At 53.1% G+C, this 18316-nt stretch overlaps 1 protein-coding gene across 1 annotated transcript in view; it reads left to right on the forward strand.

The window, feature by feature from the left end:
* Positions 1-939: 939 nt before the first annotated feature.
* The window catches only part of ABCC3 (ATP binding cassette subfamily C member 3), a 46427-nt gene continuing 29050 nt past the window's right edge, over positions 940-18316 (forward strand). Inside the window, exons 1-6 of the mRNA XM_079133514.1 lie at positions 940-1087; positions 15351-15527; positions 15884-16009; positions 16215-16352; positions 17364-17489; positions 17715-17776. Of these exons, the coding sequence (XP_078989640.1) occupies positions 1043-1087; positions 15351-15527; positions 15884-16009; positions 16215-16352; positions 17364-17489; positions 17715-17776 (674 nt within the window). The 5' untranslated portion in view covers positions 940-1042. The remainder of the gene's footprint in view (positions 1088-15350; positions 15528-15883; positions 16010-16214; positions 16353-17363; positions 17490-17714; positions 17777-18316) is intronic.

Below are 18316 nucleotides of genomic sequence, written 5' to 3' on the forward strand. Positions count from 1 at the left end.
CTGGCAGACAGGGCCGGGAGAAGATGAGCCAGGGACAGAGCTGCCCGGGAGAATTCGTTCTCAACCCCAAGAAGGGGTAATGAGTGGTTTCTGGGACCCTATTAGGGAACAAAGTGTGACTAGAGAAGTGAGAGATGGAGGGATCCTGGCATAGCCGAGTGGGTTATGTCCAGCCCACAGCCCAGGCCAGGTTGAAAGAAGAAATGAACACATGCTGGTGTCTAAGTGTGCCACACAAAGTGCTTTACGTACTTCTCCCATTGAATTCTCAGAGAACCCAATGAAGAAGATTCTGCTATGATCATCAGCATTTTACAGATGCAAAAGTGGAGGCACAGAGAAACTCTGGGCCAGACCAGAGAGCCACAGAGCCTCAGAGAATCACGAGAGGCCACAATCTGGACCCCGCTGGGAACTCCACTCCCCGCCCCCACCCCCTGCACTGCACATACACAAGCACACACCACCGAACAATGTATTGGTGTCTACCAGTTGTCTTTGGCAACTTGTAGGGAAGTGGGTAGGTAGCCTTCTATTGTCGGAACCCACAAGCTCTTCCCATTTTACAGATGAGGAAACTGACATCCAGAGAAGAACACGACTTCATGAAGGGTTTCTTTTGAAGAGGGAAGGTGCTGAATCCCTCTCCATGTCTCCCTGGTTCCTCAGCTCCCACAGTGTTCAGTGTGGAGGCACGTGTGTGCTCTTGTCCCCCCACACTGGTTGGAAACAAACTCTGCTGTGCGCCTATCAGCCTCAGGATCTAGAGGGGCATCTCTGGTACAGCCACTGGAAGGGGCTGTCACTGTGTCCACGACCCTCCATTCCCTCCCGCAAAGTCCCTCTGTGCGTCGCGGTTTCATGGTGGCGCTTTCGCAATCGTCTGGGACTGAAAAGCAGGATCTGGACCGCCCAGGGTAGGGCTCTGCGGGGCGGGCCCGGCAGAGTGCGGAGCGGAGGCGGCTCCCAGCGCCGGCTCTGTGCCTCTGAACGCGGCTGCACTGGACCGCGCTTGCCCTCCTCGCCGCTGTGCCTCGGCCCCATGGACAGCCTGTGCGGCTCTGGGGAGCTTGGCTCCAAGTTCTGGGTAAGGCGTGGGGCTCAGAGGCTGCTGTGGCGGGGGCCTCCAGGTCCCCTTCTCCTGTCTTAATGCGGAGGGGCGGGGGCGGCAGATGTCCAGGGACTGGCAGTATGGATTAGCCCTTACATGGCTGGGGCGTCCGGGAGGGGGCGACGAGGCGCCGAGAATGGAGCTCCGATGGGCCCCCTTGTTCCTGCGTGCCAGCAAAACCCCAAATGCTCAGAACTGTACAGAGGTTGTCCTCGTGGAACCTGAAACTGGGGAACTCCACCACGTCTGGCCACGCTGCCCACAGACAGGTCCCACCAGCATGGAAACATTTGAGTCCTGCCCTGTCCTGCCCTTCCCAGCTGCATGAAGGACAGGCACAATGCCTGGCACCCCAGGAAGTGCCCCAACATGCCTGCTGGCCCCAGCCCCTTGGTTGGTTGACCCATTCTGCAGAAGGTGCTTTTAGCGCCTTCCTGGTGGATCCAGCCCCTGATCATTTAACTAGTGTTTAATTGGCCACCCTGCACCTCTGCCCTGGACCCCAGGGCGTCCAGAGCTCTTGCTCAACCAGTTATTTTGGAAGGCTAGCTCTGCAGGGCCCCATCCTTTTCGGCAAGAGTTCCTGCCACAGTATCTCTGGGCAAGAGCCACCTGCCTTCAGGTCCATGAGCAGGTCATCCTTCCCATCAGGGACTCGAGAGAGAGAAAAGCAAACCCCACTCTGGAGACAGGCTCTTACCAACACAGGACATCAGGATTCCTCAGGTCCAATACTGTCCTTTCACAAGTGGGGGCAAGGGGCCCAGAGAGGAAGAGACTTGACCAAAGTCACCTAGTTCCATGGAGGCAGAGTTGGGATAACAAAGGAGGCCTTTTGTGACTCTCACAAATTTCCTTTCCAAGACACCTAGTGTGTTGACCCCTACCACCTAGCAGAGTTTGGGTATAGTAGGTGTAACTGCCCAAGAGCCCTCCTACAAGCTGAGGCGAGGGGTGGTGTGGTCTCCATTTCACAGATGGAGCTCAGAATAAAGTGGTTTATCTGTGGTCGTGCAGGGGCTGCTTAACAGAGGTTGGTCTCAAATCCAAACTCAGAATCCTAATCTTTTTCCCATTTTGAGTATATGTACATTATGTGCCTCGTGTGTACACGTGTGTGCCCCATGTGTGCCTATGTTTGTGTGCTAGGGGTGATGGTGGGGTGTTATTCATAGGTGTGTGCTATATACCTGTGCATGTGTGAGTGCGTGTGTGCATGTATGCGCGCGTGTGCAAGTGCATCATGAACCACATTTTGGTTTATTATTTAAGGTATCTTAGGCTGGTATTTAAGATTTTGGATGGATTTGAAGGCATTACACAGATTTTTTGTTGTTGTTGTTACTGGGGATTGAATCCAGGGGCACATTACCACTGATCTACATGGTCAGACCTTTTTTATTTTTTATTTTGAGACAGGTGTTGATAAGTGACCCAGGCAGCCTTGAACCTGCCATCCTCCTGCTTCTGTCTCCTGAGTAGTTGGGATTACAGGCATGTGCCACCACATTCTGGCTATTTTTCTAAGCTTGGAGCAATGAAGTACCTGTAATGTCTTTGAAGGTTTCTCTTTCTCTCGGGTCACTGAAGGGCTAATCAAAATGATGAAACATCTCTGCCACTACCCTTCTTGCTTAGCCCCATCTATCACCCAGCCAAACTGGCCACCTATCACCAGAGTCTAGAGGTTGTACCTTTGGTTTTTTAATGTACTTCTGTTCACTGCTAACTTGGCCCTGGCTGGTATGAGCATAGCCCTGTCATGGTGCCAGAGTGACCAGGCAGAAGTTGTACCCAAGCCTTAGGTGCATGGTCCTCTTGTTCCTGGGTAACAGTGAGACCCTGAGCACTTAGAATTGTACAGAGGCGATCCTCATGGAGCCTGGAGCTGGGGAACTCAGGACTCCCTTCCTGCATCAAGTTTAGATGCTCTTTGTCTCCACCCTTGCACATAATCTATTGTGAAATCCGAGAGTGTCGGAGCTTGGGGACCTGAAGCGGTTAACCCAGTCTGTCACTGTGGAGGAAGAAAGATTATACCACAATCAGTTACAGTCTAGGAACTGGGACATGGTGCCTGCCGACCTTGCCATTGCCTGACTGTTCACCTTTGAGCCCTGGACCCCCTTGGGCCCTGAACTTCTCCTTATTGCTACAGGTATTTCCTCTGAGGATCTCAGACCCAGCAGGAGTTAAGTGTCTCAATATTATGACCTCCTCACAGGGTCTCTGCTTGATTACCTTAAAGGACAAGGAACTACTCCCCAGCACATCCCAATCTTGAAGCATCCTCCTTCTTTCATGTGACCCAATGGCCCCTGGAAGCTGTTCCTTGCCACACTTAGTGTGGCTGAAAGGCTCTTCCAGCTAATTCTCAGAGGTTTTCAGAATGGAGGCTGGAGCCTCAGCTACAGCTGTTACCCAGAAAGTCTAGAGTTCTGAGCTACTCGTTTGTGGCACGCTATTGTGCATCTCACTTACATAGCATATCATGAAGCTCAAGGGCTGTGGGGACCCGCCTTGCAGGAAGTGGTTCAGAACAGCCAGGAAGTGTCTGAAGGGCAGGAGGGGAAGGCAGGAGGGCTGGAGTGTTTGGGCCTCCTCTGCCAAACCTTTCACTAGCTTATCCTCAGTCTTGCTTTCTCCCCCTGTGAAATGGGGAAGTAATTCACCTCGCAAGATTTTTTGGGGGATCAAATGAGATAGGGGATGAGAAATGATTCTGAGAATCAAGAAACTCTCTATGGCCGGCAGGTCCTGGGATTCCTTGGAAGAGAGGGAGGACAAAGTGAAACGAGGTCACAGGGAATGTTAGACTTGGGATAACCTACAAGAAAATGACTCTTAGGCTGTTGGGCCAGGGGTTCCCATTTCAGATGTTCCTGGGGATCAAGAGACTGATTCTGGTTAAATCCATCAGCTTCAGCCCCTGCTCGCCCTGAGGGTAGGAGACTGGGGGACATCCATGACACCCTGGACATAGGCACGCACACACCTGGCCACTCACACACGTCACGTGCTGCATGAGTGATTTCTCCCTTTCTTTTCAGTATCAGTTTCTCTCCCCTCCCCCTGTCTTCCTGCCTCTCACAGCAGGTTACCAACTTCTCTGAGTGTGCCCTGGGAGTGTGTGTGGAAATCAACTCCAAAAGAATGAATTGTATGCCGGGCATGGTAGTCCCAGCTACCCGGGGGCTAAGTCAAGGGGGATCCCAAGTTTGAGGCCAGCCTAGGCAACTTAGTGAGACCCTATCTCAAAATGCATGCTAGACAGAGCTGGGGATGCTGCTCAGTGGTAGAGTGCTTGCCTCGCAGGTGTGAGGCCCTGGCTTCAACCTCCAGCACCAAAAAAATGTTTAATAAAAAAGGATGGCTTATGGGATCAAACTAACCCACGACTCATGAGGGCTGAGAAAACTCTAGAATAAAGGAGGTCATTGTTTACTTTTACTCTGACCTTCTGTACCTTTCATGGAGGTTTACCCTCTGTACAGAGCAATAGAATTTGGGCAGCACCCAAGGGTGAGGTGAGTACATGAAGAAGGGACCCAGGACTATTTGCTCTCAGGAGGTGCTGGCCCATATGCAGAACTAATCCGATGACCCCAGGAAATCCAAAGATCTTGACCATAACAACTGTCCAAAAAATGGCACTGACTGCCTAATAAGGGGTGAATTCCCTGTCACTTAGGGCATGTAAGCATATAGTTAGTGACCACTTGGCAAGAATGCTGAAAAGGGGATTTAAACCAGGCAAGGATCTTGTCCTGAGATTCTGGGACCAACTGGGAAGAAGGAAGGTCTAGCCAAAGGGGATTTGTTTGTTCCTCCTCTGAAATTTCCAGACTCTTCTTTTCCCAGTTCTCGCTACTCCCAACATTGGTTTTCTTAGTGGCAGCTTTTGTCCAGGCCCATGGGTCCTCTGCATAGAAGTAAGGGAAGGTCACTTGACTGTTGCTTTTGCTGCATATCTGCCCTAGAGAGGGGCAAATCCCTGGACCCTTGAAGGCCCATCTCCCTGTGTCTCCTGCTATGCTCTAGCAAGGACCAATTCTGTTGTCCATTAGCTGTGTGCCTTTAGACAGGTTGCTCACCCTCTCTGGGCTCTAGCAGGGCTTAGGCAGGCTCTGGGGCTGCCTTCAGGTGTGGAGTTGAACAGTGATGATTCTGGGAGGATGAGCCTCAGGCTGGGGGGCCAAGGCCATGACTAAGGCCTTCCAAATTTAGGGGTTCTGGGGTATCAGAGTCTCCCAGAATGAGTAGGTGGCAGCTGCGAGTAATGGACAAGGTCCATTTTTCATGCGTTTAGCTCTCAGATGAAGACAGTGACATGCAAAGCTGTGAGGAAGCTGGAAATGGCAGGGCCCCGAGGTAGCAGATGGGAGGTGGACACTCCTTAGCCTACAGGGTTCCGAAGCTCACCTGCTCCTCCCAGGAGCCCAGTCTCACCTTCCAGGTCAGGGACCCTTGGAATCTCTTCCCTCCATCCTGGAGACATTAAATCTGGTGCTGGTGACCTTTGAGTAGGAAAATGTAGTCTCTTTGGTGCTAGCTTGGCTTCTCATGTCCCCTGAACCTGGGTTGAAGGCTAGAGACAGGAAAGGAAGTGAGTCAGGTGAGTGGCTTTGCGGAGGGAGCTTTGCCGAGACTGTCTGCTAACCCCAAACAGGGACGTGGTCTCAGAGAACCATCTGGCCTCCAGGAAGGGCAGTCCTAGTGGGAACTACTGCTGACCTACTCCAGAGAAGTACTTGGGCTCTGGTTCCCCAACCCCCACACCATGGGACTGTCCCAGGGGCGGGACCTCCGTAGAAGGGATGAGAGCTGGGTCTATCCTGGTTAGGGTGGCTGGACACTCCCCCCCACCCCCCCATCTACAGCTGTTCTTATTCCTGAGGTTCAGCCCAGGGGGTGGGGATGGTGGGGCAGGGTGTGCTGGAGATGGGGCCTAACCCTGGATTGGATTTCTCCTTCTAATTGGATCCTCAGGTTTCTAGTCCAGGAACTCCCAGAACCCCAGCTAGTGTATTACCCCAGTGTTGGCATCTTTCCCCAATTCCCAGAACACACTGCATGACTAAAAGAAGACTTGCAGTGTTTCAGGTGACCCGGATGCAGGTGAAATGTTCTACTAGAGCCCTTCAGGGGGTAGAGGAAGCCCCATACAAACCCAGTCAGGGGCTAGGACTCCGAAGTTCCACTGTATCAACTCTGGGTCTCAGGTGTCATGAACATCACATGATACTTCTGGCACACACTGGAGTTCACTTAACCAAGGCCACTGTGGACCAGCAGGCCCCTTCTAGGTGGATTGCCAGTTAGGCCTGTGAGCCACACACTGGTCCAGTGCAGTCAGTATGGGGCCTCCCGGGTCCTTCCTTCCAAAGCTTCCTGTTTCAGCCAGGGTAGCTCAGTGAGGGTGGAGGGGGATCAGGGCTACCCCTTCCCTTTCTGTACCTCCATTACTGCTGAGATAAATGATCTTGTCAATCAATTCCCAGGGACAATCTGTAACCTCAAGAGCTGCTCAGCATCTGTGCCCCTCCCTCCTCCACCACACAGGATTAAGGACATATTGACTTCTCATGACAGAACCTGTCAGTCAGCAGGCTGGGGCCCCAGGGCTGGAAGTCCCTGGCAGAGCTGCAGAGGGCTCCAGGGTCCTCACCCCACCTGCAGCGAGTGTGAGTCTGCAGGGATCTTGACTCAGTGCGGGTGAAGAGGCCTCCAACATGTGGTCCATTCTAGGTGCTGGACCTTCCTCCTTATCAGCCCCATCCAGCTGTTTAATCGCAGCATTAAGGAAGCTGCTGTTGCTGTGGAAACTGTGTGGGTGAGATGGAGCGGGGGCTGTGGCCCAGTGCCTGCCTCCCAGCTGGTGCCCTTCAGATTGGCAATGTCAGGGGAGGCTTGAGGAGCCCCCCTCCAGCCTGCCTTGAAGGGTTTCGGTGGGGGAATGTTATGGGGTCCAGGAAACGACCTTCAGTGACCCTGTGCTTGCTTTCATTTATCTATGTAACTTTCTTTGGACTAAAGGCCCCATGGATTGCCTGGCCCGTGGCCTCGATGCCAGGGAGAGAGCGTGCTCTGCTCCTGGGCAAGAAGCTGCCCCATGCTGGGATTTGGGGCACCCTCATTCATTCCTTTGTTCGTTTGTTCTTTGGTTCAACAAATACGTACTGCGTGCCTTCTCTGTGCCAAGGGCTTCTCCCGACCTAGAGCATCATGGTCAACAGAACTTATCCTTTATAAAACTGTCCTCCCAGCGGCTCGGGAGATGGAGGCAGGAGGATGATGAGTTCAAAGTCAGCCTCAGCAAAAGCAAGGCACTAAGCAACTCAGTGAGACCCTGTCTCTAAGTGAAATACAAAACAGGGGGCTGGGGATGTGGCTCAGTGGTTGAGCACCCTTGAGTTCAATCCTCAGTGCCAAAAAAATAAAATAAAAACAACTGTCTTCCAAGAAGAGAATGCATATTCTAGTGGGAGGAGAAAAACAATACATGAAATAAATAACTCAGTTATATCCCATGAGAGAAGGTGCAAGAGCTGTGAGAGAAATAGAATGGGTTAAGAGGGATGCGGGCAGAGAGGAGTCGGGTGGGGAGTGAGTTACAGTCGACATTAGGAACAGGCAGGCTGAACTCCACGAAAAGGCTCCATCTGAGGAGGAAGCAGGCATGCAGTGTCTGAAGATGAGCACAGAGGCCAGGGCACGGGAGCGACCGAGAGAGGGGCGTGAGGGGATGAGGTCAGACAGGCGGGGTGCTGATAGCAGGGTCTCTGGGTCCATACCAGGCCTTCACCTCAGTTTTTACTCTGAGGGGTGGAGAGCCCTTGGTGGGTTTGAACCCAAAGAATGACAGTTGTGTGGCCTGTCTCAGGCCTGTCCAGGCTTCTTTAGCTGTTGTGCTACGGAAGACTGAAGGGCAAGTGGCAGGGCAGAAGCAGGAAAAACAGGGGCAGGACTGTGGAAATAATCCCAGAGCAAGAGTGGAGGCGGGGAGCATCAGGTGGAACCAGGGTGAACCGGGTAAGGCCTTGTATAGATAAGACAGTGGACTATAGCACTGTGGTGGATTTCGACCAGATAACTTGATGGTAGAGTGGACAGGACTGCTGAGGGACTGGATGTGGGGGATGAGAGAAAGAGACAACAGGGGTGATCCAGAGTCTGGCCTGGGGGAGAGAAGAAAGGAGGGAGAGTTGCCATTCACAGAACTAGGCAGGCTGCAGAGGAGGGGCTGGTCCAATTCTAGACCTGTTGTGTATGACATGTCCCATACATGTCCTAACAAGGGCTCTGGAGGGGACAATGGAGAGACACAGGCGTGGACAAGTACCTGCTGCGTCCTAGGGATGCCCTCCCCCACCCGGTTGGGTCATACTTATCTAAAGGAAAGGAGTGAGCCAGGCACGGTGGCACACACCTGTAATCCTAGTGACTCAGGAGGCTGAAACAGGAGGATTGCAAGTTTGAGGTCAGACTTAGCAATTTAGCAAGGCCCTAAGCAACTTAGTGAGACCCTGTCTCAGAATTAAAAATAAAAAGAACTGGGAATGACTGGGCATGGTGGCACATGCTTGTAATCCCAGGGGCTCAAGAGGCTGAGGCAGGAAGCTCACGAGTTCAAAGCCAGCGTCAGCAACAGTGAGGAGCTAAGCAACTCAGTGAGACCCTGTCTCTAAATAAAATACAGAATAGGGCTGCAGCTGTGGCTCAGGACTAAAGTGCCCCTGGCTTCAAGCCCTGGTGCCAAATAAATAAATAAAGGAGAGCAGGCTGATCACCTAGAGATCAAAGAGAATATCCTGTCCTCATACTTCCCAAAGTCACTTGGTTGTGGCCACAATGTCATCCTCAGTGAAATGAAGCAAGATCCAACAGCTTGATGTTCACCACAGGCTCCCCCAGGTGTTGCCTCATGAGATCCAGGTGCCAGGCAGTTCATCCTCTGCTCTGTGGGGAGGTGGCTGGGGGGCTGTCCTTGCTCCCATCACATGCACGGGGCCACAGGTGGAAGGAGCTGATCCCAGTTATGTGACTGGAGTGCGGGAGCAGAGCCACACTGGGTCCTCCACATCAGCTCTCTTATGGCCAGGTCCCACCAGCCTTAAAAAGTCAGCCACCCATCTGCCTGGCCGGGAAGCAATTCCCGTCCTGCCCTCACACTTGGACTCCAGCCCCTGCACACACCCTCCCTGCCAGTCATTGCAGTTCCTGGACTGCTCCAGCCTGTGGGGCCCTGTGCTGGGAGTTGGGGGTGCGGGGCAGCACAGGCGCAGAGCAGGTGGAGGACACCCCCTGCTGTGGAAGAGAGCATGTGTTCACATACACGGGTCCCAGCGACCTTGCAACACAGAGCCCAGCCCCATGCTGTCAGGTGTCCTTGAACCTGCTGCCACTTTCTTTCTCGTAAACAAGGTCCCTCTGTCAAACACCTCTGGAAATTGTTCTGAGGCAACAATCGGATGATGCGCATGTCAGTGTGGTCGTAAAGGCCATCTAGGACACAGCAAGGAAAAGTCAGAGCTGGGGTGCCCCAGAGAGGCTTCCTGTGGGAGCTGAGGCCCAGTCTGTCTGGGTGGGGTCACCCCCCAATGACAGAATGGATCCAGCAGCCAGGCTGTGCACACAGTGGAGCCCGAACAGGAACGAAGATGGATGCTCTGCCCTCACCGCACCCTCTGGAATGACCCCCACAATGTCAGGGAAGGAAAGCCAGACAGGATAGACAAGTACCGTGTCCAAACGGGGCAACACTGATCCAGGTCAGGACGGGGGTTCCCACTGGGGTAGGCAGGGACTAGAGAGGGACAAGAGCTGCTTCTGCCAGCAGTGTCCTGTCTCTTGCTGGGGATGCTGGTTACACAGTCAAAACCCCAGGGGATGGAAAAATATATGAACATGTACACTTCAGATATGTGAACTTTTCTGTAAATATATTATACATGAATTTTAGAAATGTTTTTAGAGTCGGGCACAGTGGTGCATGCCTGTCATCCCAGTGGCTTGGGAGGCAGAGGCTCGAGGATCACAAGTTCAAAGCCAGCCTCAGCAACTTAGCGAAGCTCTAAGCAACTAGGAAGACTTTGTCTCAAAATAAAAAATAAAAAGGGCTAGGGATGTGGCTCAGTGGTTAAGCACCTCTGGGTTCAATCCCTGGTACCAAAGGGGGGGAAATGTTCTTAAAATGGGGGGCAGAAAAATTGGTTGGGGCCAGATTAGCTCTGTCTGCTTCCTTTCCCTCCCAGAGTTCTTAACCAGGTCTAGTGGTGGACCCAGCTCTCTGACCAATGTCTTGGTGAAGGCTCAGCAAGAGTGTGTGTGTGCTTGGTTCTCAGAGTTTGAGCAAATACTAATATTTAATAGGCCTCTGGAATATAAGATGCACATGGTACAATCTTGGCTTCCCGGCTCTGACTTAAATGGAATGCCCCATGGCAGTGTGCTCCTGGTTACGTACATACGGGGCTATCCGTGGGCTGCTAAGTTCACAGCACCTAGCCCACTGCCTGAGTCAAAGCAGCCCCTCCCAAAGCATCGTCCTTGGGAAGAATGCCTCTCCAGGGAATAGCTCTCTCCATAGCTGCTGGCTCTACTGGAGGTGCTGGAGAATGAAGGGTGTTCAGGATGGAGGAGGCAGGGGCTGAGCGGGCCCATACTTCCTCCCTGAGTTAAAGGGCATTGGCTGTAGGGAAAGGGTTAGTGGGAAGGAAGGAGGGAGGAGAAGCCTAAGGGGCCTCCTGGGTGGGAACTGGGACTTGGCTCCAGGAGCAGCCTGAGCCGCTACAGGTTTGCTTCATTCTGCAGCAGTGGCCAGGGTGTTGGGTTGCAGAGGGCTACCCAGCTGGGATTAAGGAAGGCAGGCAGTCTGCAGAAAGGGAGGCAGCATATGCAGGCCAGTTCCCTTCCCCGAGATATTTTCTGAAGATTGAGAGCTCAGGCCCACAGAATTCAATAGTTGACAGCCTAGCGCAGTCCAGCTATCCAGCAGGCTGTGGCAGGTTGAGGATTGAGGCCACCTTTCCTATCTCGAAATTGAAAAATACAAGAGGGTGGGGTTGGCCAGGCACAGTGGTCCAGGCCTGTTACCTTACTGAGTTGAGAGGTTGAAGCACGAGGACTGCAAGCTCCTGGCCAGTCCAGGCCACTTGGCAAGACACTGTCTCAAAATAAAAAGAGCTCCTTGGTAAAGTGCCCCTGGGTTCAATCCCCAGTACTACAAGGAGGGGGAAAAAGCCCCCATAGACCATTTCAGGCTGTCAACACTGTAATAAGATGTGTGGACTTGGTCTTCTAGACAGTAGGAAGCCATGGAAGGTTTAGAGGAAGGGTACAGTATTATCCTTTTGTTAGTCCATTCATTTCTTCAATAAATATTTAATTTGAGTTATCTAAGCAACTTTTTCTGAGCACCTACTATGTGCTAGGCAATGAGGATACCCTTCTAGGTAATTAGGATACATGAATAAATGAAATAAGGGTTCTTTCCTTCGAGGGTATTACAGGTAGCAGGAGAAGATGAAAGAAAACATAGTAAGTGAGTGAGTCACATAGCATGTTAGGTGGTAGGTGCTGTAGAGAAAAAAAGAACAGAGAAGGCGAGAAGTTGGGAAAAGTAGGGTGGGAGGCCAGTGGCAGCAATCAACAGGGTGGTCAGAGAGGGCTTGTTAAAGAAGAAAGAATTAGGCATGTGTGGGAGGAGTGTTCCAGGAAGAGAGCCTCCTGGACAAAGGCCCTGAGGCAGGCATCTGCCTAGTGTGTGCTCAGGAATGAAGAGGTGGATAGCGAGAGTGAAGCAGTGACAGAGGCCGCTGGCCGGGGGAAAGGACACCGTGCAGGTCCTCGTAGGCTATCACAGGGTGCATTGAGTGGAGGCGTCCAGTTGACCTTTGTACGTGAGGAGCAGTAGGCTGGAGAGAGAAACCTGGAAGTCACTGGCATATCAATGGTACAGTCATTTGGGACGAGCTTGGTATGAGAGGTGCTGAACTTGAGGGGACAGATTGGAGGGAGCATCAAGGGGGCACGTGCAGATGAGAAGGAGGAGACGAGAAAAGGACTAAACCCCAGGACACTCACACCAAGAGGGGAACCGGTGAAGAGACTGAGACAAGTGACCAGGGATGAACGAGAAGACCAGGATTGGGTCCTCAGGGCATGGGAAGGGAAGAGACCCCATAGTCGTCGTTCATGCGGAGATGAGCACCAGGGCTGGTGGGATGGTGAGCGCCAGGCGGGACGCATTATCTTCCCCACGTTATCCTAAAGAAGCCAGACCCAGAGAGGGGAGGTTTGCTCACTGTCTTTTTTTTTTTTTTTTTAAATAAATCAGGGATTGATCCCAAGGGTCCTATACCACTGAGCTACACCCCAGCCCTTTTTATGTTTTTTATGTTTTTTATTTTGAGACAGGGCGTCTTGCTCAGTTGCCCAGGTGCGCCTCCAACTCGGCATCCTCCTGCCTCAGCCTCCCGCGATGCTGGATTACAGGCGTGCCCTACGGCACCCAAGGTCATACCTCTCACAAGAAGGGGGGAGAAGCCAGGACCTGTCCAGCTGCTATTCTTTCACCAAGAATTCACAGGACCTAGTGTTCCATGGGCGTCTGGGTGGCTGGGAGAACGATGGCACTCTTGGCAGAGACAGGCAAGGCCAGGGGGGTGCTGGTCCTGGCGGGGAGCGAATGAGCATGGAGTGAGAGGGGCTGAGGACAGATGGGAGGCCATCTGAGAGGCAGCAGGAAGTGGGGGCCGAGACTCAGGAGGGCATCAGGGCTGTCGTTATGGATTTGGGGCTCCTTAGTACAATCTGTGAGTGGTGATGAAGCTGGGGTGAGGTAAGAACTGGGGATGGGGTCTGGAATGCACAGGGCCCATTAGGAGGAAGAAGAGACAGAGCAAGAAGAGCTTGCCTGGGAAGGAGGAAGGCCAGGAATGAGCAGCTTCCAAGGGGTGGGGGAAAGCTCACCCTGTTGTGGGGTGGGTCCTGCATGAAGGACAACGGGAACCTATTTAATGTGCAGTTGAAGGGACTTCGGGTTTTAGAGGGTGAATTGAACATGGGACTTTATCCCCAGGCCTTCCTGATTTTCCACTTGAATGAGAGTAAGCAATAAAAGATTCAATCTCATAAGGACAAAGACAGGAAGCCATAACAGCAGACAAGACATCAACGCTTTGGGACAGGGAGACAGTGGGAACCAATATCCATGCTGGTCTGGAAAAGCTCAGGATTTACGGGGCTGCAGAGTGGGATGTGGGGCAGAAAGCAGGGGCTGGAATGCAGGAGAATGTGTAAGGACAGGTCTGGAAACCCAGGCTGCTACCTTGCCCCCGCTCCAGACCAGATAAGCCCCAGCCACCTCCAGTTCAGTGCAGGTCTACATACTGCAGGTTGGAGCCCCCAGCCTCATACCCAAATTGGTCCCAGAGAAAAGACCTTCAGATGCTGCCAGTTGGGGAGGGGCTCTTCTCAAAATGACCAGGTTCCTTTTTTTTTTTTTTTTAAGATGTCGATAGATCTTTATTTTATTCATTTATTTATATGAGGTGCTGAGGATCAAACCCAGTGCCTCACACATGCTAGGCAAGCACTCTACCACTGAGCCACGACCCCAGCCCCCAGGTTCCTTCTTGATCACTATGCAAGCTAAGCCCTGCACAGCTCACGGGGTGCCGTCTGCTCTTTAGTGACTCAGAAGTGTTGAGACCGTCAAGCATGAAGAACTTCTGCAAATTGGGGAACCTCCAATTTGAACGACAGAAACCAAATTATCAGAGAAACAGAAAAAAGGAAAAACAGGTTTATGTGCAGGTGGAACTTGGGTAAAAATTAAAATGATAGTTATTTAAATCAGCATAGAAGATAGGTGATTATATCCTCAGGCAACGGTTGTCTCTAGGTGGATGGGACTGTGGGTGTTTATATTTTCTGAGTTTTCTCTAAAGAACATCTAATGCTTTGTAAGAAGGTGGAGGTGGGAAGATTAGTACATCAGCAGTCTTGGAAGAAACATTCTCAATGAAGCAGGTGTCTATTAATGAATTGATTTCCCCGACATTTCCCAAAAATATTCTTAGGTGTAGTTAATTTTGTGTTGTTTTGGTTTGGGTTTTGATACTGGGGGTTGAACCCAGGGGCACCTTAGCACTGAGCTATATCCCCAGTGCTTTTTATTTTTTATCTTGAGAGAGGGTCTAGGTGAGTTATAATCCAAGAGATGTACAAGAGGGTGACCAGGAGGGGACTTATCATACTGCTTTGTCCAAGAGGAGCAGTTTCCCAGGATGTGGCTATTCAGGAGAGTGCAGCCCAGCCGGGGATGGTTGTTCACCCTAGATTTGTAATTTGCAAAGATCTCCCCACCTCCCTTTCTTCCTATGAATCTCACGCCCACCCAGCAATGTAGTTGGGGGTCAGCAAAGCATCCCCCTGGTAAAGGCAACTAAGGCTCAGAAAAGCCCTTACCCGGGGATGCCTGAAGAGAAAGGGGGCTCTGAAACTTTGAAAATGTTAGGTTGATAAAATTAAAAATTGGACTGGGATGTGGCTCAGGAGTAGAGTGCTTGCCTAACATGTACTCAATCCCTAGCACCATGCCAGAAAAATAAATAAATAAATAAATGAGGGGGGATCTAGCATGACAGAAAGCAGATCAGCCAGGGAGGGCTGAGCAGCAAAGGGGCCCAAGAGAATTTGCAGATGATGGAAATATTCTCTATATCTTCACTGTGTCAGTGTTTTGCCGGCACATGCAGCTTTCGAATTGATTGAATTGTACATTCATTGATTGATACAGGGATGGAACCCAGGGGCACTCTTCCACTGAGCTGTACCCCCAGTCCTTTTTTTATTTTTTGAGACAGGGCCTCACTTAGTTGCTGAGGCTGGCCTCAAACTTGAGCTCCTCTTGCCTCAGCCTCCCAATTCACTGTAGTTACAGGTGTGCACCACCACACCTATCCAAATTGTACATTTTAAATGGGTGCCGTTTACTGCACTTCAATTTTGCCTTAATCCACGAGGGAGATGAGGGCAGCCATCTTCTCCCTGTGCGTTCACCTTTGGGGCAGCACCTGCCCAGATGCATGCTCAGGTGCTCATCCTCGGCTGTCCTCTGGTCCACCCCCACCCTGGATGGACGGAGTGTCTCCCTGGTCCAGCCGCCTCCCTGAGGGAGAACCCAGGTCCTCAGGAGACTGCCACAGCCCTGAATTGTTCTCTCTGTCCCCAGGACGCCAACCTGTCAGTGTACACGGACAGCCCCGACCTCACACCCTGTTTCCAGAACTCTCTGCTGGTCTGGGTGCCCTGCATCTACCTGTGGGCTGCTCTGCCCTGCTACCTGCTCTACCTAAAGCACCACCGACGTGGCTATATCGTCCTCTCACACCTGTCCAGACTCAAGACGGTCAGGGGCTCAGGGCTCTCCCGGTGGGGCTGGGACCTGAGGGAAGTCTGCTTCTAATAAGCCCCACCCCCTGCACAGCTCACCTGCCCTTCCCCACCCCACCCTGTCAGCCTGCCAGCCCGCAAGGCCTGCAGCCAACTGGGACATTCCCTGCTTGGGGAAGTTCTAGCAAGTTTACCAACCAACAGAGCTTCCCATCCCCACCCCCAAGAAGCTTTTGGCCAGGGTCCCTCCCAGCCCTTGGAGCCAGGCCCAGGCATGTCTGGTGGCTTCTAATGGCTTCAGAAACAAAGACCCCTTCCCAGCAGGGACAGCCCCTGCCTCTAAGGGATCTTCAAGCCATGCCCTGTTCACAGGCCCTGGCCATCCTGCTGTGGTGCGTCTCCTGGGCCGACCTCTTCTACTCCTTCCATGGCCTGGTCCAGGGCTGGGCCCCTCCACCTGTCTTCTTCATTAGCCCCCTGGTGGTGGGGATCACCATGGTCAGTACAGGACCCAGCAGGCAGGGTGGGGAGGTCTCCAGTGGGTTGTGGATTGTGATGGGGGTGGGGGGGTCCGTGGACTCTGAGAAGGCTCAGGAAAGCATAGGGGCGACTCCAGAAACATCCAGTCACATGGACTGGGGAGGAATGGAGGCCGGTCCAGATGTGTGTGCTCTGGTCAAGCCGCCCGACCCTCCCTGCACAGTTGCTGGCCACCCTGCTGATCCAGTACGAGCGGCTGCAAGGGGTACAGTCCTCGGGGGTCCTCATCATCTTCTGGTTCCTGTGCGTGGTCTGTGCCATCATTCCCTTCCGCTCCAAGATCCTTTCAGCCCTAGCAGAGGTAAGGGGTGTGGAGTGGGGGCGGTCCTGCCTGGTCTAGCCCTGTCTGGCCAGGGCTAGGGGTGACCTCAGGGCTCACTGTCACTGCTGAGTTGCAGGCCCCTTCCTGCTACCCCTCCTCTCTCCCACGACCTCCTCCGTTCAACGCTTTCTGTGTTGCTCCATGCTTGCTGCATCTCTGCCTGGAAGCAGGCAGGAGACGGGAGGACCATGGAACGCAAGGAAATGGGTCAAAGATGAGCCAATGTGGGTTGCTCCTGGGAGCTCAGGGGACCATGCCACAGCCACCACCACCAAGTGCAATGTTAAGTGAGGGGGTCGGTCGTCGTCTGTGTCATGAACACATGTATGGAGATGTTACATAAGAGATGTTACATTGTTCTCCTTCCACCCCCTAATTCAATTCCTGGCCTCTCTCTTGATCTATGGTGGTAGAGGCGGGAATGGAACATTGGGGTCAGTCGAGTGCCACCCATTTCTTCCTCTCCGAGGGAGGCAGACATGTAGAGTAGCTAGGAGCACAGGCTCTGGACAGCCCACTCACCCCAGTGTGATCGTGGGTAAGTTGCTGAATCGTTTGGGGCCTCATAAACTTTCCCCAGCTGGGCGTGGTGGCACACCTGTAATCCCAGCAACCTGGGAGTCTGAAGGGAATCACAAGTTGGGGCCAGCCTGAGCAACTGAGCAAGACCTTTTCTCAAAAAATAATAAAGAAAAAAAAAAAGGGCTGAGGGTGTGGCTGAGTGGTAGAGCACCCCTGGGCTCAACCCCCAGCCCTGCCATCGGCCTGGTTAGACAAGCACGATGCCTGGCACAGGGCAGGTCCTCACCAGACCACAGTCCCTGTCATCCTTTCGTACCTCACAGAATCCTGAGTAGGGACCCGAGCACCCCTCACCCCCCCCACCTTGTGCCTTCTCCTACCCCAGAGGAACCTGATTCCCCAAGGGACTCCCCAGGACAGGGGACCTCTCAGGGGCTTCTGACACCCCCCACCCTCTCCCCCACCCAGGGCAAGATCTCAGACCCTTTCCGCTTCACCACCTTCTACATCTCCTTTGCTCTGCTGCTTTCCGCCCTCATCGTGTCCTGCTTCAGGGAGAAGCCGCCATTTTTCTCCCCAGACAATGAGGACCCTGTGAGTTGACCAGGGAGAGGGTGGGAGCCCCACAGCCTTCTCAGCCCTGCCCTGACCAGCAGCTCCCAGCCCTTCCTACCCCTTCAGAAGGGGGATAGATCATCCCCACAACCTACAACCTGGGCCTGGGACGGGGAGGGTACAAGGGCCATCCCTGCCTCAGCTGAGCATTTAAAGGCTGATGGGCACTCCTGACTCCCTCTGTCCCATTCTCTCACCTTCTAGAACCCCAGCCCCGAGGCCAGTGCTGGCTTCCTCTCCCGCCTGTTTTTCGGGTGGTTCACAAGGTGAGTTGGTCCTTTCTCCAGCCTGGGTCAGTGGGAGGGGAGGGTGGGGAGGTGAGAGGGAGGAGGGGAAGCAGACCAGAAGTCCAGGACCTGAGCAGTTGGGCCGGCCTGCCCCCTCCGCATACTCGAACCCCCGTGGGCATGGAGCAGATGAGGGTGAGGGAGGCCTCTGTCTGGGCTGGGTGCTGAGTGGGGAGGCCAGGCCAGGCCCAGCTTCTCTCTCAGGCTAACGGCCAGCCCTGCATCTGGCAGGCCGCAGGGATGATAGGCCCAGGGGGCTGAAAGGAGATTGTAATTAGTTCTGAGCTGTTCCATCTGGGATAAGCTTGCATCCTGTCATCTCCTTGGCTGCCCCTCAGAGCGGCTTGAGCAGATAATTGTGTCTGTGACCTGGGTGACAACTCATCAGCCACGCGGCACTGAGGAAGCACCTGAGGCTGGACTCAGTCCACCCCACACCTTGTCCTCATCCAGCCGCAGCCCATGTGGATTTCATCACCAGGGCTGGGGGCAGATGGGCCACCTGGGGAGGAGAAGCGG

This window comes from Sciurus vulgaris (genome assembly GCF_902686455.1).
Source record: "Sciurus vulgaris genome assembly, chromosome: 3".
NCBI lineage: Eukaryota > Metazoa > Chordata > Mammalia > Rodentia > Sciuridae > Sciurus > Sciurus vulgaris.